Source organism: Corythoichthys intestinalis, chromosome 14 (genome assembly GCF_030265065.1).
Source record: "Corythoichthys intestinalis isolate RoL2023-P3 chromosome 14, ASM3026506v1, whole genome shotgun sequence".
Lineage (NCBI taxonomy): Eukaryota > Metazoa > Chordata > Actinopteri > Syngnathiformes > Syngnathidae > Corythoichthys > Corythoichthys intestinalis.
This window is the reverse complement of record NC_080408.1, coordinates 24,840,727-24,867,668: the sequence shown is the minus strand read 5'-3', so window position 1 is coordinate 24,867,668 and position 26,942 is coordinate 24,840,727. Positions and strand designations below refer to the sequence as shown.

The 26,942-nt window shown below is 38.6% G+C and overlaps 1 protein-coding gene across 1 annotated transcript; it reads left to right on the top strand.

Annotated features, from left to right (window-relative positions):
- Positions 1-26,942, top strand: tgm1l1 (transglutaminase 1 like 1). The gene is made up of 14 exons (XM_057857346.1): positions 1-125; positions 8,671-8,969; positions 9,042-9,233; positions 12,585-12,836; positions 14,244-14,362; positions 16,303-16,410; positions 16,582-16,759; positions 17,571-17,709; positions 19,116-19,308; positions 20,961-21,114; positions 21,294-21,578; positions 23,689-23,849; positions 23,930-24,066; positions 24,162-26,942. Exons 2-14 carry the CDS (start codon positions 8,672-8,674, stop codon positions 24,304-24,306), a joined length of 2,361 nt encoding a protein of 786 aa, XP_057713329.1. The 5' UTR covers positions 1-125; position 8,671; the 3' UTR covers positions 24,307-26,942.

Genomic DNA, 26,942 nt, shown 5'->3' with positions numbered 1-26,942 from the left:
ATGCAGTACATTCTTGGACTGTCATTTAGTAATCTGTGCAAGTAGAAGTTGAGGAGAGAAACTTCCTAAAAGTTGTTGAGAGGATAAGAAGCAGGCTTTTTACCACTGATCTTCACAGAGAGAAAGTAAGACTTCCTTTTCCTTCACTGATCCTATTCATGACTAGATGAGAAAAGTAAATAAAAGTTTCCTTTCCCACAAAAGAGAGGGAAGCCTTTTAACCTTGACTAGTTTTTAGTGGGAATACCTTGAGAAAAGACATTGAGAGAAATGGACAATTTGAGAAAATTGCAGAAGGTTCAGGCAAATAATGTAATAGCCATTATTTTATAGCTTTACAAACATTAAAGTGTAAAGATGAGAGCTTTTTGTAATCACAAGCTAGATGAATTTTTTACGTTTTCCTCACCAATTAGCTGATGAACAAGAGGCCTTAACATCCCACAAAAAACAGATGACGACAGTTGGTGTTTTTCATTTGTCACATGATTATAGTTAAGGTTTGTTTTTTGGCCGTCTGACCTATTGCATGGTGGCTAGTAGTCTGCTCATGACCTCTGTCTTCCCTGATCTAGCAGGACCTAAAACTTCATTAGGTGACTTTCATGTGACAGTTTAACCAATTTATTTGGTCAGTTAGTTTGTACATGAGGACAATACACAAGCAGGCATACAAGGCTTGTCTTTGGCTGTTGCCGTTTAGGGAGAGCAAAACAGAGCCTGATTTTTGGCGCTTATCTCTGGGGCCAGTAGGCATTCCAGTTGTGGTGCCATGCCAACACAAACTCGCTGAGGAGAGAAGATGGAGTGGGCGTGTACAGACACCATAAAGGAACAAATGACAGTGTAGTGATGGGCCGAGGAAAAGAATACATGATGATTTCCATAAAGATACTGTAATCTTCTGTGTAGAATCATTAAATCAAAGGTACTAAGGAAATTGCCAAGCTGTTTCAATCTGGTACCTCAGGGTTGTAAAAAAAAAAAAAAAAAAAAAAAATCCATTCCATTATGAACATCAAATGTAACAAATGTAAAAATACAAGAAATTTAATTTTACTTTGATGAAAAAATATCCTATCTGTTGCCGTTTTACATGAAATGGCATCAGATTTGACATCGACAGCCTGGCCTTGTTTATTTTTTATCCCATTTGTGTGTCATGAATAGACTTGGCAGACAGATCTGGGTGCCAAAGTATCCAAGTGTTGCCGAAAGGACTTGAGACTGGCATGCTGCAGAATGGCAATATATTTTCAGAAACTGGAGTACGAATAAGTAGAGATTTGCACAGGAATTTTGGTAATAATTGATAAACTAGAACAAAATCGTGAAAACAACAGCTCTGATTTTAGTTCTGAGTAAGAGATTTTGAATTCCAATATGCCCAATGATGACTTGTTTCCAAAGGGGAACTTTACTGTCAATTTTGCATTTGGCAGGAGTCTTTTAGATTTCGTGAATTTCTGTTTGTTACCACACCCAGTCACATTGCATGTGTTAGACTAAATGTTCCAAATTTGTTTGGTGGAAAAAAAAAAAAAAAAACAGGATTCCCACATTTTAAGCAATAATGAATGACGTGGTCATCCCTTCACTTCTTACGCCATCAGACGGATGTGTCAATAAAGCACTTCACGCAGCAAAAAAATGTGCATCCCACAACATGCTGAAAGTTGTGACAAAAAATATTTGAGTTTTTTTAGTAGATGAATTTTAGTACTGACATAATCTTTACCAATACTTATTTTATACATGGCAAGGTTCAACCCAGTCGAGCATCAATTTAAAAACAGAAAAAGTTTAATAGAGTGAGGCAGATAAGTATTTACCGTAGTCAACCACCAAATGTGCAAGTTCTCCTACTTGAAAAGATTAGAGAGGCCTGTAATTGTCAACATGGGTAAACCTCAACCATGAGAGACAGAATGTGGGAAAAAAAAACTGAAAATCACATTGTTTGATTTTTAAAGATTTTATTTCCAAATTAGAGTGGAAAATAAGTATTTGGTCACCAACAAAAAAGCAAGATTTCTGGCTGTCAAAGAAGTCTAATTTCTTCTAACGAGGTCTAACGAGGCTCCACTTGTTACCTGTATTAATGGCAACTGTTTTAACTCATTATCGGTATAAAAGACACCTGTCCAGAACCTCAGTCAGTCAGTCACACTCCAAACTCCACTATGGCCAAGACCAAAGAGCTGTCGAACGACACCAGAGACAAAACTGTAGACCTGCACCAGACTGGGAAGACTGAATCTGCAATAGATAAAACGCTTGGTGTAAAGAAATCAATTGTGGGAGCAATTATTAGAAAATGGAAGACATACAAGACCACTGATAATCTCCCTTGATCTGGGGATCCATGCAAGATCTCACCCCATGGCGTCAAAATGATAACAAAAACGGTGAGCAAAAATCCCAAAACCTCACGGGGGGACCTAGTGAATGACCTACAGAGAGCTGGGACCACAGTAACAAAGGCTACTATCAGTAACACAATGCGCCACCAGGGACTCAAATCCTGCACTGCCAGACGTGTCCCCCTGCTGAAGAAAGAACACGTCCAGGCCCGTCTGCGGTTCACTAGAGAGTATTTGGATGATCCAGAAGAGGACTGAGAGAATGTGTTACGGTCAGATGAAGCCAAAATAGAACTTTTTGGTAGAAACACAGGTTATCGTGTTTGGAGGAGAAAGAATACTGAATTGCATCCGAGGAACACCATACCCACTGTGAAGCACGGGGGTGGAAACATCATCCTTTGGGGCTGTTTTTCTGCAAAGGGACCAGGACGACTGATGTTTGTAAAGGAAAGAAGGAATGTGGCCATGTATCGAGAGATTTTGAGTGAAAATCTCTTTCCATCAGCAAGGGTATTAAAGATGAGACGTGACTGGGTCTTTCAGCATGACAATGATACCAAACACACAGCCAGGGCAACAAAGGAGTGGTTTCGTAACAAGCATTTCAAGGTCCTGGAGTGGCCTAACTAGTCTCCAGATCTCAATCCCACAGAAAATCTGTGAAGGGAGTTGAAACATCACTGCTCCAGAGAAGATCTGCATGGAGGAATGGGCCAAAATACCAGCAACAGTGTGTGAAAATCTTGTGAAGAGTTACAGAAAACGTTTGGCCTCAGTTATTGCCAACAAAGGGTACATAACAATGTATTGAGATGAACTTTTGGTATTGACCAAATACTTATTTTCCACCATGATTTGCAAATAAATTCTTTAAAAATCAAACAATGTGATTTTCTGTTTTCTTTTTTTCAACATTCTCTCATGGTTGAGGTTCACCCATGTTTCAGGCCTCTCTAATATTTTCAAGTGGGAGAAGTTGCACAATTAATGGTTGACTAAATACTTTTTTGCCCCAATGTACATACAGTTAAAAATACTCATTTGTGCTTGGAAAGCTCACCTTTCCTAAATGTGATTTAAAGAAAATGTAGCCAGTCAAAGAAGTGACGTGAGTGACGAACAAGGATGTGCCACCTAATGTTATTTTTTCTTGTGGAAAGTAAATGTGGAAGAAAGAAATGTTTTTCCAATATAAGTATTTCTAATGGCACAACCATTTAACCTCTCCTCTGAAATGTAAAGATTCAATTTTTTTTTTTTTTTTTTTTTAAATTTATTTTTCATTTTCTAAATAAAGCTCTGTAACTAGGTGTTACTCTTCAAGATTGAAATGTCACCAAAAGGCTTTACTTTTTGAAGACAAAAGGATAACTCCTTCCAACAGTTCAGCGTCTGCCCGTTATATTCTGCGGTTCAACTCAGTATTTTATTTTAACATATTTAACAATATCCCGGTTCTAGAAAGAAGATTCTTTGAGACAGTTTCCAAATCGCAACAAAGAGAGTCGGCGGTGGGTGAGCAAGGAGTCCCTCTTACTTCCTGTTCAGCACAGCTGGGGATTGATACATTTTTGAGCCGTGAGAACACTAATCCTGCCAGTAGTAAGGGGAAAAAAAGGGTGTGTGTCCCACTTTTCACTTAAAGAGTCTTTAAAGCAAGAGGGTGACCGTAATGCCTCCAACTGAATCATGTACAATTAGTTTAGTATTTGGTGCATCGTTGGGAACAATCACATTGGCTCATAAATCAACTGGTGAATATATCTCTGGGTTAAATTGTGCCGTTTGGGAAAATACACTTGGGTAATTTGGGCCATTGATTATTTAAGTAAAACAGATCATTTGAGTCTCAGAAATGACACAGCTCTGTTAATATAAAACAAAATCAGTTCCTAACTATTTATTGAAAAACATTCAACATTTATTAAACATTTTGCAACATGAAAACCCACTTTTGTACAACACGACAAAATGAGAACAAAGTGACATTTAAAATAAAGACCTTCTTGACTTGATTTTCACAGCCTACTCTTTAACATCTCGCTTGTCAATGCTGGAGAGGCATACAAGATCCCTTCTTGCTTTACCACCAGATTTTTGTGGTGTGATTAACATTTTGATTACATCCCTTTTTGAAATGATTCCATCTCCATTTGTTTCTACCTGCAAACTTCTATTTGACAAAGTCATAAGCACAGAATTCCATGTCTCTAAAAAGAATACCATATAGTTTCAATGATAAAGTTTAAGAATGCAATGAAGAAATACTATAAAACACGGGGGAAAAATGTCTTGAATAAATCATATGTGGGGTATACGCGGAGACTAAGGAGGCATACCCCCGCAGTGGCCGAAAATGTAATCGCATGTAATTAACTTTCCAATATATGCATTTAAAATAAAGACTTTGCTGGTAAAATGTTATTTATAAAACTTTTTAAGCAATAAAACTACAAAAATGAATGAAATGAACAAAAAAAAAAAATATTTTATTTTTTTTTTTATAAATGGTCAAAATTATTTTTCAAACACATAATGTGACTAGCATTTTAGAGACGGCTATTTGCTTTGCTTAGCCAAAAATATATATATATATAAGAAAAAAGAAAAAACACCTGAGGACAGAAGAGGCAAGATGGATATACAGAATTTTTTCCAACCTGAACTTTCAATAGCGACAACAACTACTGAGAGAGAACCAATGTTTGAAGATGTGGAACATAAAACGCCGGCGCGCACCGTCAAAATGGTGCGTGGAGTTTCAGTCTGCCCCACTAAAGACGTTAATTGTACAACAGAGCAACCACTGGGCGTACCATATTCAATGGATGACGATTTTGGCCAAAAGCATAGCTGTCCTAAGCAGCCTGATTTAGAATTCCCCTCAAAAATGATGGGAGAAAAAAAAAAAAACGCTCATTTTCAACGTATTACTATAAATGTTCCTGGCTGGAATATTCTTTCAAAAAGGATGCAGTGTGTACTTCTCCACTTGTTGAGACAGAAAAACACACACACAGCTGGGATGCCTGTATGTACGAGCATGGGCTAAGCTACTATCCAAGAATATATCTTGGTAAGTTAATTTTCATCAACATTTTTGCCCCCCCCAGCCAGGTCAAACTCCACCTATGATGTGGGACTAAGTTATGCAACCAACCCCATGCCCACCATTTTGGAAAAATGCATCCTAATTCTGTTTAGAGCTAGAATAATGTTAACTGTATAGACCCGTAGTGTAGCCTACTACAGCACTAAAACTAAGGCAAATAAAACTGTTTTAAAAATTGTCATTAATTGTTCAAACACGATGATCAAAACACCTTGATCTTACAAATTGAGTTTTGGAAGGCAAAAAGTGTGTCTCCCTTCTTTGTAGGATGAGTGAAATTACTTTCTCTCCAAAAGGTTGTCTCACATGACCAACTACTTCAAAAGTTTTCTGGATACCAGGGGTGGCATTACTTCTCCCCTGGCATAACTTGCCCCACATTTCCCATATGCTCATCGTTATTTGTTGTTTTTATGTTTTTTTTTTTTTTTTTTTTTTTTTTTTTATGCCTCCACAGTTTTGTTGTATCTGCACCCTAAGATATGACAATAAAGGCTCTCAAATTTATATTCAATCATTTTGTAAGGTAGTCTTGTTACAGCTGCGGTGTAGTGCTCCATTAAAAAAATGTTGAAAGCTGAATGTCCCAAAAGCACACAGACATGCATGTTCTGTACGAAAGGGAATGGCTCATGTAATATGGATACTTTGATCGATTAGCCGATAATTGAATAATTGGGGAAATTATCAAGGCCATACAAAGCAAATTTGAATAATTCCAACAAATAGCAAGTGTGCTGTAAAGATAGTCGCTGCCGTTGTTATCTTGATGCTGCTGCACTTAAGACATGGAAGGTTTAATAGTGGGCATCTAAGGACCCACAAAGTCCCACAATAGTGAGACTTTGAGATAATCTTATGTAAGCATAGCGTACGATATAGGCCTAGTTGAAAAAGATCCTAGTATGTATTGCATGCACTGAGCAAAAAATGTTATCCCCCCAAATTATTTGTACTCTAGGGGCAATGGAAAGCTGATGTGATCACTATTCAAATATTTCAGTATTGGTTTGATCCCTACTGTAATGGGTTAATGTTGATGTTAACAAATATTGTACTCGCTTACATACAATAATTATTTTGCAAACTTAACACTTTGATGCCAGCAATATGAAGCAATTATCAGAGAATCCCAAAATTTGAAAAATAAGGTTTTAATGAAACCTTTTTTTTTTTTTTTAATTTGTAGAAAGAAAAGTCAAAATGAATATGTGTAATAAGCGCTCAGATATCTATAACCCTTGCTAAATCCTGTTTGTTTTTCTCATGGAACCTGCAGATGCATGTGTTGACTTGCATCCATCATTTTTTTTTTTTTTTCAAAAAGAAATGTCAAAATTCCGAATTGGTCTCAAAATCATGAAATTTTAGGTGTATCAAATGTGAGACATTTGGCAATACAGGGTTAAAGGCCCAAAAGTAAGGGCAGAATACAGCATAAAAGGATGTAACTTGCATAATACATTTTGCCAGCACAGTTTACGTCTACTGCATGACTACTGTATTCCACATTAGAAAGACATTAGCGTACATCAAAAGCAAGAGGAAACAAAAGGTTCACCAGCTCTGAGTTGTTCCTCTGCAATGATCAATTGATAACTAGCCAGGCATGCATATTTCTTGCAATTGCTTAACATTACCATTGAGTTAATAGAATTACATGTTTACTATTATTAATAAGGGCTTAATAGTTTTAGCACAAAATAACGCACTAGGAAGGAGAGAGTGAAAATGACTGTAGTTTTTGAGTGATATCATATTACTATACTGTAAACACAGGTAACACAACCCATTGTTTCTGTCACAATGATTCTGAATGCTGGTGCCAAATATTTACTGGATTTAGAAACAGTCAACTGTGCAAAATCTCATCTGACCAGGAGATGAACTCAGGAAGTTGCTATTAAAAATTACTGATTACACACATGTAGGTGGGGATGTGTGCACACATCCCCACCTACACCCCCCTACATACGCCCACATACACTCAAACAGAAAGAGCAAAAGGGAGCGTTGGCATGCACAGATACTACACCCTACCTTATGTTCAGCTGTGCTCTGACCTTTGACCTGGACTACATAACTTCACAAGCACTGACTTTGTTTTAAATACATGTGTTGAGCCAGTGTGATGTTCATGCTAATAATTAACAAGTAACAGTATATTAACTGCAACACATTGAAAACTTTCTCTCTGGTCACCCAAAGAGGTGTGCAAGAAGAGTGGTGACATTTCCCTCTCTTTGAAATATTTTGCAATAAATTATGTTATACAGATGTTTTAAGGACCATTACAAGCCATTTAAAAATGTATATACTTACATATTAAGTTGAAAAGAAGAGGAAGCTGTTTTAGGAACATAATACATTGATAATGGGGAGTGTGCATATTTTTGTAAATGTTTTCTTATTTGAATTAATATAAAGCTGAGATCCTGTTTCCAGGACTGCAGTGATTAAACAGTGACAGGTTTCCTTTTTATGTTGAATTGGGGCTATAACAATGCAACAGTGGTCCTTATGAACTATGGTTGTCTTAGATCTTAAAGCTTGCTGTGCAGAATTGCTAGAAGGGTGGGTGGGAGCTCGTATAGTGAAAATTCAATTGCAGTAAAAGCAAGAATAATGATGGCATAAACCAAACCCACTATTGTTTACATAAAGTTGTGTTACGTTTCTCCTTGTGTGTTATTTCCACTCATTACTCTTCATGGGTGTTTTACAAGAGCAACAGAACTCCACTGGTACTTTAACATTTTTACTCATCTTGATATATTACTGTTTATACTGGCTTTCATGACTAGATGAAGAAAAATCAAGATACGAGAGAGCACTTGAAAGCAGCCAAAATTTTCATTCCTCCTTGGGCTTTTGTTTTAGTTTTGTTTTCATTCCCAAATTTCTGACTGAGTATAAAATGACAATAAACAGGAAAGATTGACATGTGTGGTGAATGGTCAAATTCTGCTTTGTTCATTGGTTCTCCTCAAAGTGGTAGAGTTGTTACAAAGATGTTCATGTGATGTCGACACTCGGACTGTGTGTGAGGATACACACACTTGCACAGTAGAGAGTCAAAATGTTTTTAGGAGTGTGAAAAACTTGCATTAACCGTAATGGATTGTGGAAATGAAAAGGATAAATGCTTATTCATGATCATGACCCTACACAAATTGATGTTCATATATTTAGAATGCCAGGTGAGAGGCCAACAGTAACACGCACAACAGATGTGGGGCGCTTTCCTGGTGCAGCCCCGCCCACCAGGGTGGAGTTGTCCATTCACAAGGAAGGGGAAAAAACAGAGGAGAGTGCCTGCCGCCGCTGGTTTAGGAAAATGTGTCCATGCTGCTGTAAATGCCAGAATAGCTCCACCTATGACATCACTGATAAGGTGGAAGTGGTGAACCCTCCTACCCCTGTTCCAGAACTTGATGGGCCAAAGCATGAAAATGGAAAAAGAGAAAATGGAGAATCAAGGGAAATGGAAGGTAATATCCATCAGCTTTTTGTGGTCGATAACTGTGTGAAACATTGAAAATATTTCCACCCGACTTCCACAGTCATGAGGCTGTCTGTGTCCTTTGTGGATCTGCTGAGCTCCAAAATGGGCAAGAACAGACAGGAGCACCATACTGACTTGTACCACACCGAAGAGCTGGTCATCCGTAGAGGACAGAGCTTCCAAATAGAGATAGAGCTCAACAGGCCTTTCAATACTGAAACTGACAAGCTTCACCTGGATCTGAGAACAGGTAGGAGTCAACGGATAAGCCCTCACATCTGTTCAACATCAGTGGCCATGTTTACATGTGGTAAATATTCCAGTTAAGGTCAATATTTCATTGTACTTCATATTTTTTTAAGCGTTCGAAATAGCTCCCTTACATACAGCGTTACCTTTTGTGTACAGTCAAGGACATTGTTATCAATCAGGATGCTGTCCAAAACAAAGGGGCCTGATTTTCATGTGCAGTTCAAATCTTGATGACAGAAAGTCAGCAGCAAGAAAAAGGGGCGTTTTAGACCACATTTTAGTCGTTTTGTAGAAACGAGCAAACATGCGCCTTAGATGGCAGGATGCGCCACTTATTGATGTGAATACAGCCGACTTGTTCACTCCAATAAGCAGGCTTCCTCACATGTCCTCTCAAATCTCCATAATACCAGCAAGCTTCTTTGTGCTGCTCATCGTCTGCCTATATGAAAACAAAGGTGAATTGGTAGTCGTAAGTACAAACAGACCTAACGGGCAGATGACGTTAACTTGCTCAGGGAGGTCTGTGCTGTGAAATGGACAATTGGAGACCACCACCCACTCCAATCATTCATGTTTGTGTGCCCCCACCGCTGAACTGATATTTTTTAGGATATTGGGGAATGTCATAGGATTTTTTCCATTAAACCAGAAGAACATACAGTGTATCACAAAAGTGAGTGCACCCCTCGCATTTCTGCAGATATTTAAGTATATCGTCATGGGACAACGCTGACAAAATGACACTTTGACTCAATGAAAAGTAGTCTGTGTGCAGCTTATATAATAGAGTTAATCTATTTTCCCCTCAAAATAACTCAAAATATAGCCATTAATATCTAAACCCCTGGCAACAAAAGTGAGTACAACCCTTTGAAAAAACGAACATCCCTAAATGTCCAAACTGAGTACTGCTTGTCATTTTCCCTCCAAAATGCGGCTCGTTACAGGAGTGCTGTCAGCATTGCTGCAGAGATTGAAGAGGTGGGGGGTCAGCCTCTTAGTACTCAGGCAATGCGTCCCACTCTACATCAAACTGATGTGCATGGCTGTCACCCCAGGAGGAAGCCTCTTCTGAAGACTGTGCACAAGAAAGCCCGCCCGTCTCATCAGACCATAGGATATGGTTCCAGTAATCCATGTGCTTTGTTGACATGTCTTCAGCAAACTGTTTGCGGGCTTTCTTGCGTACAGTCTTCAGAAGAGGCTTCCTCCTTCCGCCATGCACACCAATTTGATGTAGAGTGCGGCGTATGGTCTGAGCACTAACAGGCTGACCTCCTACCTCTTCAATCTCTGCAACAATGCTGACAGCACTCCTGTAACGAGTAACATGACATTTTGGAGGGAAAATGACAAGCTGTACTCAATTTGGACATTTAGGGATGTATGTTTTTTCAAAGGGGTGTACTCACTTTTGTTTCCAGCGGTTTAGATATTAACAGCTATATTTTGAGTTATTTTGAGGGGAAAAGAAATTAACTCTATTATATAAGATGCACACAGACTACTTTTCAATGTGTCAAAGTGTCATTTTGTCAGTATTGTCCCATGAAAAGATATACTTAAATATCTGCAGAAATGCGAGGGGTGTACTCACTTTTGTGATACACTGTATGTGAGATCAGAGTTCATTGATAGATGAATGAGAATGGCTCCTGATTCATTGATGCTGTGCGATCTGTGGTGTCAGGACAGAGGATTTTTTTTATCCCATTTGCATTCTGCATCGACTACAAAGAGTCGATATTTGTCTTGGTCTTACAAGGTAAAATGAGATATTTTACTACTCACCTAAAATAACTATGGTTTCCTAGTTTCAAAAGCTTACTGTTGGAGGCAGCCTTAAAGGGTGAAGACAGGCTAATCATAATTAAGTTCATGTGAAAAATGTAGCAGACACATTTTATTCTATGATTTTATAGCAAACAAGTCCATGTCTGCCAAAGCGTAGATGACACAGTGTACCAGTACTGTGTAAACTAAACAGCCCTGGTGACATCACATGGTTTGGATTCCTCCCAGATTCTTAACTGATTCCAGACCTCAGGATACCAGACACCTCCTTCTGATATTTTCAGGCTGCATATTAGTATAATGATCTTCTACACTCTCTGGAATGATGTTTATTTCATCACAACAGAAAAATGGGAAAATCCACACCCATCACAGCTGTTAAAATTTAAACAATGCCTAATTAGAGAAACGTTCAATGCCCTATCTGCTGAGAAAGAAGGTATCAAAAGAGAAGCTTTGTATACCGTAGCCTGGCATTCCTTATCTTTTTTAAACTGAGTTAAAGATTCTAAGTCAAACATGAAGCAACGGTAAAGGAACATACAATAAATGAGACAGTATTTTATTGATTATTCTTAAAAAAATAATGTTCTGCAATGGAGAGGAAGGGTGGTGGTTTCTTGTTAGGAATCTAATGGAGAACAATGGATTCTTGATAAGCTATCTTTAATCAAACAAATGACTTAAGTCATAACTAACTACAGTGCTGTTTATTGAATATCATAGTATGAGTGATGTTGAAACATTCTTTGAACATGATCAACAAAACGTTATCTTCTAATAGATTGTAGTTATTTGTAATCACCATGTCGCACAAAATAATATATACTGTAATTTTCGCACTATAAGCAATACCCAACAAGTTTACAAAATTATTTCATATATATGCCACAATGGACTATAACCCGTAGGTGTCCACATTATATTATGTGATATTTTTACCACAAGACATGAAGCTCGTTAGCCTGCAAAAATCCAAAAGTAAACCGCACTTGACTATAAGCCACAGGGTTCAAAGTGGGCAAAAAAAGAAGCGGCTTATAGTTCGAATATTATGCAAAGTGGACTGTCAATAGTTTGCCACAAATTGTGTGTCAGAGGAGTTCAAGAAAAGAAAACACTGAGGGAGCACAAAGACTGACTGTTATTTGAGCAAGTTTACTCTGTGCCCACATTGTCCAGCATTTCTTTGCAAGGAAGTTGTTTGGACTGCTGCGGTTATCTTATTTCAGTCAGTCAAGAGTTCAAGGTTTAGCTGACAAAAATAGTGTGTTATGTTGTTATTAGTAAGTCCTGAAGATTAATTTAAAATGTAATTTGTATTCACAGTATCTGCACACCGATCAAATATGCTTCAACAGATTGATTTCATGTCAAGATATGAAACAGCATGCATTCTAAGAAATTCACTTTATTACCAAGACTTCATAAGTGTCCAAACTGGATGACCTCCAGATAAACTCAACTTGTAATACACTGAAAACAACTGTTTCACTTCAACTTTTTGAATACTGTGGTTCATTTTGCTTGACATGTAAAACTTTCATTGTAGGTCCACTACCACTTGTGTCTAAAGGGACCCATGTCATCATCCCACTGGTTGATACTTTGGACAATAAACAGTGGGGGGCTAAACTTGAAGAGCAGAATGATAACAAGGTTAAGTTGTCTATCAACTCTTCGGCCAGTGCTGCGATTGGTCTTTATGGTCTGACAGTCACAACTTCCTCGCTGAAAAATGAAACTCTGAATACTTATACATCCAGCAAGAACATAATCATACTCTTCAACCCCTGGTGTACAGGTAAGATGGTGAAAATAATGAAAATCTTGTAGTAAAAGACGAAAAAAGCGTTTTCAATGTCTTTGTCTGTAACGTATACCGTATTTTTCGGACTATAAGTCGCAGTTTTTTTCATAGTTTGGCTGGGGGTGCGACTTATACTCTGGAGTGACTTATGTGTGAAATTATTACCACATTATTATATCTTTCACATGTTATTTTGGTGTTTTGGAGTGACACTGATGGTTTGGTAAACTTGTTACCGTGTTCTTAATGCTATAGTTATCTGAATAACTCTTAATAGCTATGTTATGTTAACATACTGGCCACGTTCGCATATCGTTGTTCATGCATCATGTAACATTGTCACACTGTACACTTATTCAGCATGATGTTCTCTATTGTATTTTTTATCTTAAATTGCCTTTCAAAATGACATATCTGTTCTATGTGTTGGATTTTATCAAGTAAACTTCCCCCAAAAATGTGACTTATACTCCGGTGCGACTTATATATGTTTTTTTCCTCTTCGTTGGGCATTTTATGGCTGGTGTGACCTTTACTCAGGTGCGACTTATAGCCCGAAAAATACGGTAAATATATAATTATGTATAAAACATTAACATACAAGTGCACACAGCTGCACAGATGCTGAGAACCAGTCCTGTACCCTACTTAACTGTATTTCCTCCTTCTTGAACACAGCAAGCCTCTCCACCGAATGTCAGCCCATCTGCAGGCCTGACAACCAGACACACGTTGACCTCATGGCCCTTGCTTCCACCCTATCCTCCTTTGTGTGTCTGTTCCAACTTAAATTTCAGAAATATTCAATAAGGATTGAAAAACAAGATTCACAGTTGCCAGATACAGAACTCCTTCAAGATGTTAAGGCTTAGGGTCTTGTTTGACTCCATGCCTCCCCCATCCTTCTTTTACCACCCCTCCCCAATCACATAACTTCCCCCCTTTCTTTTAGCTGTCCCTCATGACTGGAAGCCTCTTCCTTCCACTTTTTTGCCATAAACATCTCTATTTTAAGGCTTCTCATTTTCGATCTTTGTTCTTTTATGTTTCCCGCCCACTGTAGCAACAATAAGAAATACAAATGACTGGATAAAAATTGCAATGCACAGGAGCACAGGACAAACAATTTCCTGGCCCTGTTGAAATTCTTACATTTTGGGTGAAAAGAAATCACATTCTTTAGTGATTCTGTCACCAAAGAGGTGAATAGACCATCCGTTTTGGGCCTCTTTCACAGAAAGGGGGGTGCAGAAACCATGACTGACCCTGAAGGACTAACTAAAGTGGTTGACAAAGAAAAAAAAACAAAAAAAACAATACTACTACTATTACTAATAATAATAATGTTATCAATCCTCTGATGGAAAAGTTTGTAGTACTTTGTATTGTGAACTCTTTTAGAGGACACGGTATTCCTGGATGATGAAGAGGAGAGAAATGAGTATGTATTGAATGACACTGGAAGAATTTATTATGGAACTGAGAAGCAAATTGGTGCTCGCACATGGAACTTTGGTCAGGTAGGTGCTCTCCAGGCAATATAACATCCTGTTCATTATTTGGGATTTTTTTTTCTCTCTTATTTCAACTGACCTGTGAAAAAGGAAAAACAAGGATTATGTCTGCTTTGTACCAAAACCCTTTGTTTAGGGCCAGAATAGGAGGAAAAAGTGGCCTGGGAGTCATATTGACAGACTGGTCTGCTTTATGTTTGTTCTGGATAGCCAGCGAAAAGCAACATAAAGTCCGCACAATTCCGAAATTTATTTACTAATGAAGATATTTGTTAATCAGCCATTTATGATTATGAGTATCCTTCTGTATCCCTACAGCTATGTCCTATGGTCAGTCTCGGTTGATTTGATACTAAATACAGCTGTTTTCTGACCAATTAAAAAAAGAAAATGACATTTTAGTCAAGTATCAATTAACATTTTGGTTGATTAATATTAATCATTGTTGAGTATCCTTCCATAAACTGTTAGGGTGTGCCTCACGCTCACTCCCACTCAATCCAAATCGATCTGAAACCCTCCGCTGTCCATTCCACAGAGGCACACACAACGGAGATTAACGGTCTGTCCTGTAGCGTAGGGGTGTCAAACTAATTTTGATTCCTGGGCCATACTTATGGCAATTAGATCTCATGGGGGCCAGACGAGTTTATTTTTGGCTAAATAAGTTAACTCACTGGTTGCCATTTATGGCACTTAACTTCCAATCCATTTTGACTGGGTGTAAGGTGGAAATAAAATAAAATAAATAAAATTATTAATAAAAGCACTTTCTGTCAAACCTCTAGCAGTATATTAACTGTTATCAGGAAATAATATTCAGAATAATTTAGCAGTGTATTTATTACCTTTAACGTAAATTATGTAAATAGAAACGTTTTATATTTTAACTTTTTCTTTTAGCTGATTTTAAACTAAACAATTCAAGTGATCACTTGTTTTTCGCGGTTAATGGGAACAGAAACCGTCCCTTTTTTTTTTTTTTTTTTTTATGTGTTCAATTTATTTATTCAGATTTAGCATTGGAAAGAGTTACATATAAGACATGATTTTTCCCTTTTTTATCCCAAAGTGTAATTAAAAAAATATATGTATATATATATTTTGACAAATATGTTTTTTAGCACTTCAAATGTAATAATCATGATAAGTTTGAAACATGTTACTGTCCAACTGAATTATTTTTAAACGACAATAAAGTAGTAGTAGAAAAATGCTTGGCTTTAGCGTCACTAAGTGAGTCTACTCAAATCCGCTCTGAGCTGCTCACTTACACACAATGAATGCCACAGCAACTGGTTAACAATTTAAACGATGATTGACGCATGCGTCGCTTCGGAAGTTCGTGACTCAGGCAAGATCAAACACATTCATCCGTCAATTATCGTTAACTTAGATAAACAACTCCAGTGTACGTGCACCGCCTGCCGAACAAAAAGCAGGTAGAGGGAGGGAGCGAGACTGCATGATGGAATCAGGACAGCTCATCTGTGTTTTTTTTTTTTTTTTTAATTGAAAAAAAATCCGCGAGGACTGAGGGCGCGAAGTTTAACGCACAAAGTAGCGATGGATCACTGTGTTCACTATGAATTCAATTATGTATTTGTAACCAAACATTTCACACCACTGGGAGGGCCAAAGTGGGCATCAAACGTCCTCAGTGGCACAGAAAGATGAGCATTCATAGCCAATCCTTTCAGTATAAGACAATGGACATCTACCGTTGTCGATGGCAGGCAATCAATTAATTTTAAGATACTTATGGGCTACTAACAATTTCAATTACTGTATGTCTCCAAAAGACTTGGAAATAAATTGTTGCTATTTCATATAGGTTTTAATTTCAGGTCAGTCAAATAAATGAAGGTCTCTATCGATGTCATTGTATTTCAACATGACGTTTATAATATATGCTCAAATATTACGATATATTTCTTTCTCTGCAGTTTCAAGAGGGAATTTTGGAAGCATGTCTATTTGTTCTGGAAAGGAGTGACATGCCCCCATCAGGTCGGGGAGATGCTGTTAATGTTGTCAGGGTTATATCAGCCATGGTAAGTCATCGTTACTCATACTCATACTGTTATAGAATACATATTGTGAGCTTTGTTAACAGGTAAACTTTCACGATTACCATTGATTGCTATTTGTAATTTGTCTTAGACCTTTGGATGTCAGAACATTAAGGGTATTTGGGGTATTTGTGTTGCTATATATTTTTTCAGATAAACGCCCAAGATGATTATGGGGTTCTGATTGGAAACTGGTCAGGGGATTATTCTGACGGAGTGTCTCCGGCTGCGTGGAGCAGTAGCGTGGAGATTTTGAAGAAATACCACTCATCAAACGGAACCCCTGTGTCATATGGGCAATGTTGGGTCTTCTCCGGAGTTACGACTTCAGGTGAGAGTGTAAGCAAAAATGAGAACAAGAGTGAACAGATACTTTATTTATGATGACAGGATTGACCTCAGCAGTGCCAGGCTTGAGGTCTTCCAAGTTAGGTAGCAAAGGGCCTGATTTATCTGTAGCTATTTATGTGCTTGTTGCAGATAAATAATAAAGATGGATTCGCGAAGAAGACTACAAATAGATTCTATGTCTGCTTATTTTTTGACCTAATCAAAAAGTTGTGCAACCATTCAGAACACGTTTCACTTTGTTGTATACAGTATAATTTTAAAGCTATTATAGACAAATCCAGCAAACATTTTTGTTGTTATTGAAAACTCTGGCTCTTGGTCAAAGGTTCATACACTTTCTTCTCCAATTGCTCTGCTACAGTATATATTCCTGTTACTTCAAGCATTGTTAATTCAAGCAGTCGAATTGCCATTTAGGGTTTCCAACTTTTTTGTGACTTCTGTCCACAATCAGTGCTATGCCAGGTATGTTTCATTCAATCAGGCAATAAAATCGACTGTCCATGTGCAACTTCATAATAGCCATCTGACCTTAGCACTGACTGCCATAACTCATTAACACCCCAAATACTTCACATTGACATTCCTATCATACCTTCTACTTTGGTCCCTCATACAGAAACATGTGTCACTTTCATTCAGCCAACATAGTAAAGTGCAGTACATCTTCCAAATGTAACCTCAGTCGAAATAAACATGTTATTCTCAGAAATGTTGACTCATGAGTGAAATAAGACCTCTTTAAATCTAATTTAACAACTCGACCACTATCTTCTTATCGATTTTTGCAGTACTCCGTTGTCTTGGCATACCTGCTCGCAGCGTGACCAACTTTCAGTCTGCCCACGACACTGATGTGTCCCTCACAAATGATGTCTATTTTGATGAGGACATGGAGCCAATCGACTACCTCAATAGTGATTCTGTCTGGTAAGTGATGTAACATGTTATACGGCATTATCTGGGACATCCTGCAAGGAAAAGTGTTTTGCTGCTATGTCCATGGTCATCAGAATTCACTGTATATTTAGATTCACTCAAAACGATAGTGTCCTTGAACTTGAGGCAGGCAGTTGTCATGCTCCTTCAATTATCTGCACTTTATACCCAGCTGGAGTGCTCTTAGAACTCATGAATATTGTCCTCTCCTAAAATTATGATCAGTCCATCATCCGTCATGTTGCAATACAGTCTTAATATTTCTGATCATTCAAACTGATTTCTTTTATGCAATTAATAAGCTAACTTCATTTACGAGGTGTAATTAAATATTCATTCATCTTCTGTACCGCTTATTATTACGAGGGTCACACGCCACTATCCAAGCTGACTATGGGCAGGGTACACCCTGAACTAGTTCCAGCCAATCCATCCGTTTTGGCTTACCCAATCGCCGGGTAAATATAGCCAAACAACTTTTCACAAGCGCAATCACACCTACGAAGCATTTGGAGTGTTCAGGCAATGCTTAGCATGTATGTTGTTGGAATGTAGGAGGAAACCGGACTGACCAGAGAAAACCCACGCAGGCATAAGGAGAACATGCGAACTCCACATTGGAGGGCAGCATCTCGGATTGAACCCTTGATCTCATAACTGGGCAGTATAGTGCTAACCATTTTTTTAATCTGATCTGTACAGTTGCTTAGACACGGAGAACACGGAGACACGGAGAACGTGAATATAATCTGTTTTAATGTTCCACATGAGAGTTTAGTGTATTCCCTTTATGGTTGTTTATAACTTTGTGGTGTTACAGAAAGTAAGAACACAATGAATAGTGATACAAAAATCATTAAAAACATATACACCACATGCTACCTAATACAAGTAGCATTGCTGTCTACTCTTAGCAAGGGGACACCACAACAACACGGTAATGTGTTCAATATGTGTATTCTTACAATGATTTGGATGATGTCATGTCCACTGTTCACATATCTCTGAAATACGTAATATAACATGAACCTCACATGTAGAGGAAGCTACAGTGCATCCGTCTGCGCCTCAATTGCTGGCTCACCAAAATTGCCTTATGCTACTTTATAAACAAACACAAATAAAACTATTTCGTGAACGTGATTAGTCAATGCAGTTCGCGCGCACAGGCACGACTTCATTGACATTGAGAACAATTATTTTACTGTCTTTTTCAAGTGGTCTTTACTACTTTTACTATTTGAAACTTCACAAGCCCTGAGGTCTAGCTGCACCCTCTTGATCAGTTCAGTGTATCCTACTTCTCATACTGAAATTGACTTAATTTCCCTGACAAAGTTAAGTGTTATTTAGCATGTATAGAATGATATATTAACATTAAAGTTCTAAATATGCAGGAATTTCCATGTATGGAATGATTGCTGGATGGCCAGACCAGACTTGCCCAATGGTCATGGAGGCTGGCAAGCTGTTGACTCAACCCCACAGGAGACAAGTCAGGGTACCTTCCGCTGTGGCCCTGCCTCTGTCACTGCAATCCGCTCTGGCCAGGTCTACCTCAAACATGACACGCCTTTTGTCTTTGCAGAGGTAGGCTCTTTAAAATTATTTCATTGTTTCATATACAGTGGGGCAAATAAGTATTTAGTCAACCACCAATTGTGCAAGTTCTCCTACTTGAAATGATTAGGGAGGCCTGTAATTGTCAACATGGGTAAACCTCAACCATGCGAGACAGAATGTGGAAAGAAAAAAAAAACAGAAAATCACATTGTTTGATTTTTAAAGAATTTATCTCCAAATTGGAGTGGAAAATAAGTATTTGGTCACCTATAAACAAGCAAGATTTCTGGCTGTCAAAGTTACCTGTATTAATGGCACCTGTTTTAACTCATTATCGGTATAAAAGACACCTGTCCACAACCTCATTCAGTCACACTCCAAACTCCACTATGTCAAAGACCAAAGAGATGTTGAAGGACACCAGAGACAAAATTGTAGACCTGCACCTGGCTGGGAAGACTGAATCTGCAATAGGTAAAACACTTGTTGTAAAGAAATCAACTGTGGGAGCAATTATTACAAAATGGAAGACATAGAAGACCACTGATAATCTCCCTCGATCTGGGGTTCCATGCAAGATCTCGCCCCGTGGCGTCAAAATGATAACAAGAGGTGGGCAAAAATCCCAGAACCACACGGGGGGACCTAGTGAATCACCTACAGAGAGCTGGGACCACAGTAACAAAGGCTACTATCAGTAACACAATGCGCCGCCAGGGACTCAAATCCTGCACTGCCAGACGTGTCCCCCTGCTGAAGAAAGTACACGTCCAGGCCCGCCTGCGGTTCGCTAGAGAGCATTTGGATGATCCAGAAGAGGACTGGGAGAATGTGTTGTGGTCAGATGAAACCAAAATAGAACTTTTCGGTAGAAACACAGGTTCTCGTGTTTGGAGGAGAAAGAATACCAAATTGCATCCAAAGAACACCGTACCCACTGTGAAGCATGGGGGTGGAAACATCATGCTTTGGGGCTGTTTTTCTGCAAAGGGACCAGGACGACTGATCTGTGTAAAGGAAAGAATGAATGGGGCCATGTATCGAGAGATTTTGAATGAAAATCTTCCATCAGCAAGGGCATTGAAGATGAGACGTGGCTGGGTCTTTCAGCATGACAGTGATCCCAAACACACAGCCAGGGCAACAAAGGAGTGGCTTCGTAAGAAGCATTTCAAGGTCCTGGAGTGGCCTAGCCAGTCTCCAAATCTCAACCCCATAGAAAATCTGCGGAGGGAGTTGAAAGTCTGTGTTGTCCAACAACAGCCCCAAAACATCACTGCTCTAGAGGAGATCTGCATGGAGGAATGGGCCAAAATACCAGCAACAGTGTGTGAAAAGCTTGTGAAGAGTTACAGAAAATGTTTGGCCTCCGTTATTGCCAACAAAGGGTACATAACAAAGTATTGAGATGAACTTTTGGTATTGACCAAATACTTATTTTCCACCATGATTTGCAAATGAATTCTTTAAAAATCAAACAATGTGATTTACTGTTTTGTTTTTTTCTCCACATTCTGTCTCTCATGGTTGAGGTTTAGCCATGTTGACAATTACAAGCCTCTCTAATATTTTCAAGTGGGAGAACTTGCACAATTAGTGGTTGACTAAATACTTATTTGCTCCACTGTAAATGACAAGTCAATGCTGATTTGATGCTTGGAATTTTACTCCTTTACTAGGTCAATAGTGACAAGATCTACTGGCAAAGGAATCTCGATGGTACATTCAGCCAGATCCACAGTGAGAAGAAGGCTGTTGGCCACTGCATCAGTACAAAAGCAGTTGGATCTGATGATCGGGCTGACATCACTCATCTGTACAAGCATCAGGAAGGTACCAGTCTGTTTTATTCGAGTTGTGTTATATCCATAGAACAGTGTTCAGGGCCTACCTAAGCTTTTATGTGTTAGATGCATTAGAATGTGTCATTATTAACTTTAATGAACATGATGATCGATATCTATCCATAATTTATAAACATCTGACTCATTCTCATTCCTTTTTTTTTCCAGGTTCAGAGGAGGAGCGTATTGCTGTAGAGACTGCCAGCCGTTATGGGAGCAAGCCAGATGTTTACTCTTCGCCAATGGCAGAGGATGTCAGAGTAGAGGTGAAGATGGAGGGAGAGGGGCCCAGGATGGGGGCAGATGCCCAGCTTAGCATTGTGGTGAAGAACTTGAGCTCTGAGCCCCGTAGAACTACACTTCACAGCCAGGTGGCTGTTATGTACTACACCGGGGTTTTGAAGGGCACAATCAAGAAGGAACAGTTGCCAGTAGAGCTTTTGCCCAATGAAGGTTGGTTATTACTCATCTTTCTAAATATAAAATGGAACAAGTAGGACCAAAAGAGACTGTTTACCCTTTAAATAATATAGATTTACTTATTATAGTTGAGGGTGTTGATTTCGCCAGAAGTTAGTTGGCAAAGGTGTCTGAACAGGCTAAGAGGCAGGGGTGAAAGTGAGCCAGAAAGGTCAGGAATGCAGTTCCGGTATAAGATGCAGGGCCAGAACGCAGTTCCGGTATAAGATTCAGGGCCGGAACGCTGTTCCGATACACGGTGCTTTGATTCCGAAAATATGACAGCAACTGTCAAAACACTATGTAAAAAAAAAAAAATGCAAGCTGCCACACATGCATTTCATCTCCAAGAAAAAAACAATCTTCCAACATCAGATTTACATACACAAGTGTTATCAACAAGCATAATAAAGTACTTGTGTAGCGTAATCCGTTTGCACCAATATTTATTATTTATTTTATTCCACGGACGGCAGGGAGGTTTCCCAGCTGCTGCAGTTATCTGAGTCTGGCGATGATGAGTCATGTCAATGTGCGAATGCACACAGCAAAGCAAAATGCCTGGACCCATTTATCCGTTCAATTGGCTGACATACTGACATATGAATATGAAGAGGTGTTAGTTCTGGTTGGTTCAAGTGTGCATGTTTGCTTGAACAGCAAAAAAAAAAAAAAAAAGGTTGTTTAATTGATGTGACAAAAAAGGGCAATGCAACATAAAATGGATCAAATATTTAAGAGCAACAAAAGAGTTGAGGCTTGTTTATCATATTCATTTTTATTTGCTCTGATGGGAGGTTCAGAACATCTTAGCTGTCAATGTGCACTTTGGACTAATATTTGCTCATTTATGGTATTCATTTCCTTATAATTTAAAAAAAAGTCAATTATTTGCGCGATCTTCAAATTATATTCCATTTCACTCCGCATAATATATGACATTTGTACTTATTTTTCTGAATGTATGTTACTTATGTCTTTATTATTAAAAAAAAAAAAAAAGTAAGTTTACATTAACTTCAATTTAAATATACATCCTATGTTCTTAAGTAGTTAAAATTGAGATTTGGCATTTAGTTTGTGAGGAAATTAGAAAAATAAAAATTAGGAGATGGAGGTTGGGGTTATTGCTGTTTTTGTTAACTTTTATTTTGCAAATCATTGAAAAAATGAAAAATCAGTTTTTTTATGTGTTATAGAAATAACGGTGCTAAAACAGTTTTCTTTGCATTTCAGTAGCTTAAGAGGTATACGCCCCCCCCCAAAAAAAGAAAAGAAAAAATAAATAAATAAATAACATTTCTGGCTCCGTGGCGACCTTCACGTCGGGGAGTTCAGGCAAGAAATTCTAGCCACTTTCACCCTTGGTAAGAGGTCAAACTTCCTTCATTTTGTCACTACGACAGCGGGAGAGCCCAACAGCCAAGAAAGAAGTATACGGTTGAGATGGACTTAATCAACCAGTCGCTTAACACTATAATTGAATGCTAACTGGCTTACTCGTCTCATACAAAAAAATAGCGTGAACACTTGATTGTGTGGGTGTGATCATGTTGGCTCGAAAGGAGTACACCTACAAGGAGTGTGCACACACCACACATACAGTACGTTCCAGAGAGTTAATCCTCAAAGGCAAAATATGCTTCCTCTTACATGCAACAATATTTACTTTGCTCTTATTTAAGTCCAAAAATTTGGGTTTACTAATTACTTTTCCGCACCCACTTATATTCACAGCTGTAGTTTTTCCGTTTTGTCTTGTGGAAATCCCTACTTGACTGTGCAAATGTACTTGGTGAACTATCAGATGTATTTTTCCGCAGTAATTCACAATTGTCACTACAAAACAGCTGCGTAGCAGTGAGAATCTCACACCGACTTCTGAAAGTACCCTCTGTTGCCAAAAATCTATCACATCAATGTCACAGTTTGCATGTGAAAATGTGAGAAAGAACATGTCAGTAGAAATACTGCAAGCTGTCCAAGAGAACTGGTGATATCATTTTCAATTTATGGAATAGCTAGTAATCTATTAAAGATTGATGAAGGTAGCATACGCTCCAAGTGTCAGACTAATGTGAGCATTTTAAATGTCATTTCACAGAGAAGACCATTGAGTGGATACTGCCTTACCAACAATACCAAAACCAGCTAGTGGATCAGGCAGCACTGATGCTGACATTGTCTGGGCGAGTCAACGAGACCAAGCAAGTGTTGGCTAGCCAGACCTCCTTCAGACTCCTTACACCTGATCTCAACATCACGGTGGGAATTTCACTATACTCTGTGATCAAATCAGACTTGTTTCCAAAAACGGTTGTAAATTCTTAATTTATTCTTGGCAGCCTCTGGGAAAAGCTGTGGTTGGTAAAGAAATGGCAGCCAAGATCACATTTACCAACCCACTACCAAAAATGCTGAAGGATGTTGTCTTCAGAGTGGAAGGACTGGGTTTGCAGAAAGGTCACGAAGTGTTTGTTGGGTATGAGCCCTTGTGTATTTCAACTACATTCTATACTTCTTACCATGAGTCCTATTACGGTACTTGATAGTTAACTTGTCATTCATATTTTTCAGTGACGTGAGCGGTCAAGCCACCGTTACACTAACAGAACACTTCATCCCAACCCAACCCGGGCCCAGGAAACTGGTGGCATCTCTTGATTGCAAACAGCTAACACAAGTGCACGGAGTGGCTGACATCATTGTTCTTGAACAGTAAAAGGCAGTTAGTTGCATTTACCTCATTATATTCTTCACTGAGACCTATCAAATATGTTAAAACACATTGTATTTTGCACTGCAGCAGCATGTTTAAAAAACGTGGGTAAGATTAATTGCATTATCAGTATTATTACTATTATTATTTGCTTTTATAAACACATTATTGAAAGCTTATACAGTGGGGCAAATAAGTATTTAGTCAACCACTAGTTGTGCAAGTTCTCCCACTTGAAAATATTAGCGAGGCCTGTAATTGTCAACATGGGTAAACCTCAACCATGAGAGACAGAATGTGGAAAAACAACCCAGAAAAGCACATTATTTGATTTTTTAAAGAATTTATTTGCAAATCATGGTGGAAAATAAGTATTTGGTCAATTCCAATAGTTCATCTCAATACTTTGTTATATATCCTTTGTTGGCAATAACGGAGGCCAAATGTTTTCTGTAACTCTTCACAAGCTTTTCACACACTGTGGCTGGTATTTTGGCCCATTCCTCCCTGCAGATCTCCTCTAGAGCAGTGATGTTTTGGGGCTGTTGTTGGGCAACACGGACTTTCAGCTCCCTCCGCAGATTTTCTATGGGGTTGAGATTTGGAGACTGGCTAGGCCACTCCAGGACCTTGAAATGCTTCTTACGAAGCCACTCCTTTGTTGCCCTGGCTGTGTGTTTGGGATCACTGTCATGCTGAAAGACCCAGCCACGTCTCATCTTCAATGCCCTTGCTGATGGAAGATTTTCATTCAAAATCTCTAGATACATGGCCCCATTCATTCTTTCCTTTACACAGATCAGTCGTCCTGGTCCCTTTGCAGAAAAACAGCCCCAAAGCATGATGTTTCCACCCCCATGCTTCACAGTGGGTATGGTGCAATTCAGTAGTTTTTCCTCCAAACAAGAGAACCTGTGTTTCTACCAAAAAGTTCTATTTTGGTTTCATCTGACCATAACACATTCTTCCAGTCCTCTTCTGGATCATCCAAATGTTCTCTAGTGAACCACAGACGGGCCTGGACGTGTACTAGCTTCAGCAGGGGGACGCGTCTGGCAGTGCAGGATTTGAGTCCCTGGCGGTGCATTGTGTTACTGATTGTTACTGTGGTCCCAGCTCTCTGTCGGTCATTCACTAGGTCCCGTGTGGTTCTGGGATTTTTGCTCACCGTTCTTGTTATCATTTTGACGCTACGCGGTGAGATCTTGCATGGAGCCCCAGATCGAGGGAGATTATCAGTGGTCTTGTATGTCTTACATTTTCTAATAATTGTTCCCACAGTTGATTTCTTTACACCAAGCGTTTTACCAATTGTAGATTCAGTTTTGCCAGCCTGGTGCAGGTCTACAATTTTGTCTCTGGTGTCCTTCGACAGCTCTTTGGTCTTGGCCATAGAGGAGTTTGGAGTGACTGACTGAGGTTGTGGACAGGTGTCTTCTTAACCGATAATGAGTTAAAACAGGTGCCATTAATACAGGTAACGAGTGGAGCCTCGTTAGACCTCGTTAGAAGAAGTTAGACCTCTTTGACAGCCAGAAATCTTGCTTGTTTGTAGGTGACCAAATACTTATTTTCCACTCTAATTTGTAAATAAATTCTTTAAAAATCAAACTGTGATTTTCTGGGGGGTTTTCCAAATTCTGTCTCTCATGGTTGAGGTCTACCCATTTTGACAAATACACGCCTCTTTAATCTTTTCAAGCAGGAGAACTTGCACAATTGGTGGTTGACTAAGTACTTATGTGCCCCACTGTAGCATGCATTTCAGTTCACTCAGAATATTTATTATTATGTTGAAAACCTGTAGCACTGAAAAAAATATTTTCAGTAACCTAGTAAGCATTTTAAACTGTATATATTTAACTTACATAAGTACGTGAAATGTGCGATGGAAAGTTCGGACGGATTGTAATGGCTAATAGTTTACATTTTTTAAGTATGTCAATCATAACTACAGAAAAGCTTGTGACTAATTAATCATGTGATTTATTTCATAAGAAATGACAGTGTTGTCTACTTGAATAGTGTAGCCTACTTCGGTATAATACCAAACAATACTTTGTTCTTTAGGATCAATTCCATCAGATATTCTTCCATGTCTTGCTGCTTTCACTACATTTTATGTAGGATATATTTATGTGCACACTAACAATGAAGTATGAATACTACTGTATCAAACTGTGCCATGTTGACAAGTGGGCTCATTGGGCAGCCATGAGAAGGGTAAACACTGACCTTATTTGTTCATTTCATAACTCATTACATGTGAAGGAAACCGTTCCAGTGTAACTTTACTATATTTATTATCTTTTTGTTGTCTACGGTGATGATAAAACTAACTGAACACCAAAATGTTGGACTGAGTTCTTCTTTCACTTACTCATAATGCAAGAAATTAATACAGTTAGGTCCTTAAATATCGGGACATGAGACAACTACTATCGATTCCTATCCCATGAACATTACCAGATGTTGGGTTTCACCCTAAGTGTTTGCTCCGCTGCAACTGTATAACATTCGATGAGTTTTAAAGGGAACATCGGACTTAAAGACTTGTAGGCTCAAATAAGCCACAATTGTTCTCCTTTAATAAAATATGTTATTAGAAACACATAAAATATTGCCATTGATTTAAAAGT

Excerpts from the sequence above, each read along its gene's own strand:
- tgm1l1 (XM_057857346.1), top strand. The coding sequence starts at position 8,672 with ATGCCAGGTGAGAGGCCAACAGTAACACGCACAACAGATGTGGGGCGC. Across the intron at positions 16,411-16,581 it reads TCAGGGTTATATCAGCCATG|ATAAACGCCCAAGATGATTA; the intron begins GTAAGTCATCGT and ends ATATTTTTTCAG. Across the intron at positions 21,579-23,688 it reads AGAGCTTTTGCCCAATGAAG|AGAAGACCATTGAGTGGATA; the intron begins GTTGGTTATTAC and ends GTCATTTCACAG.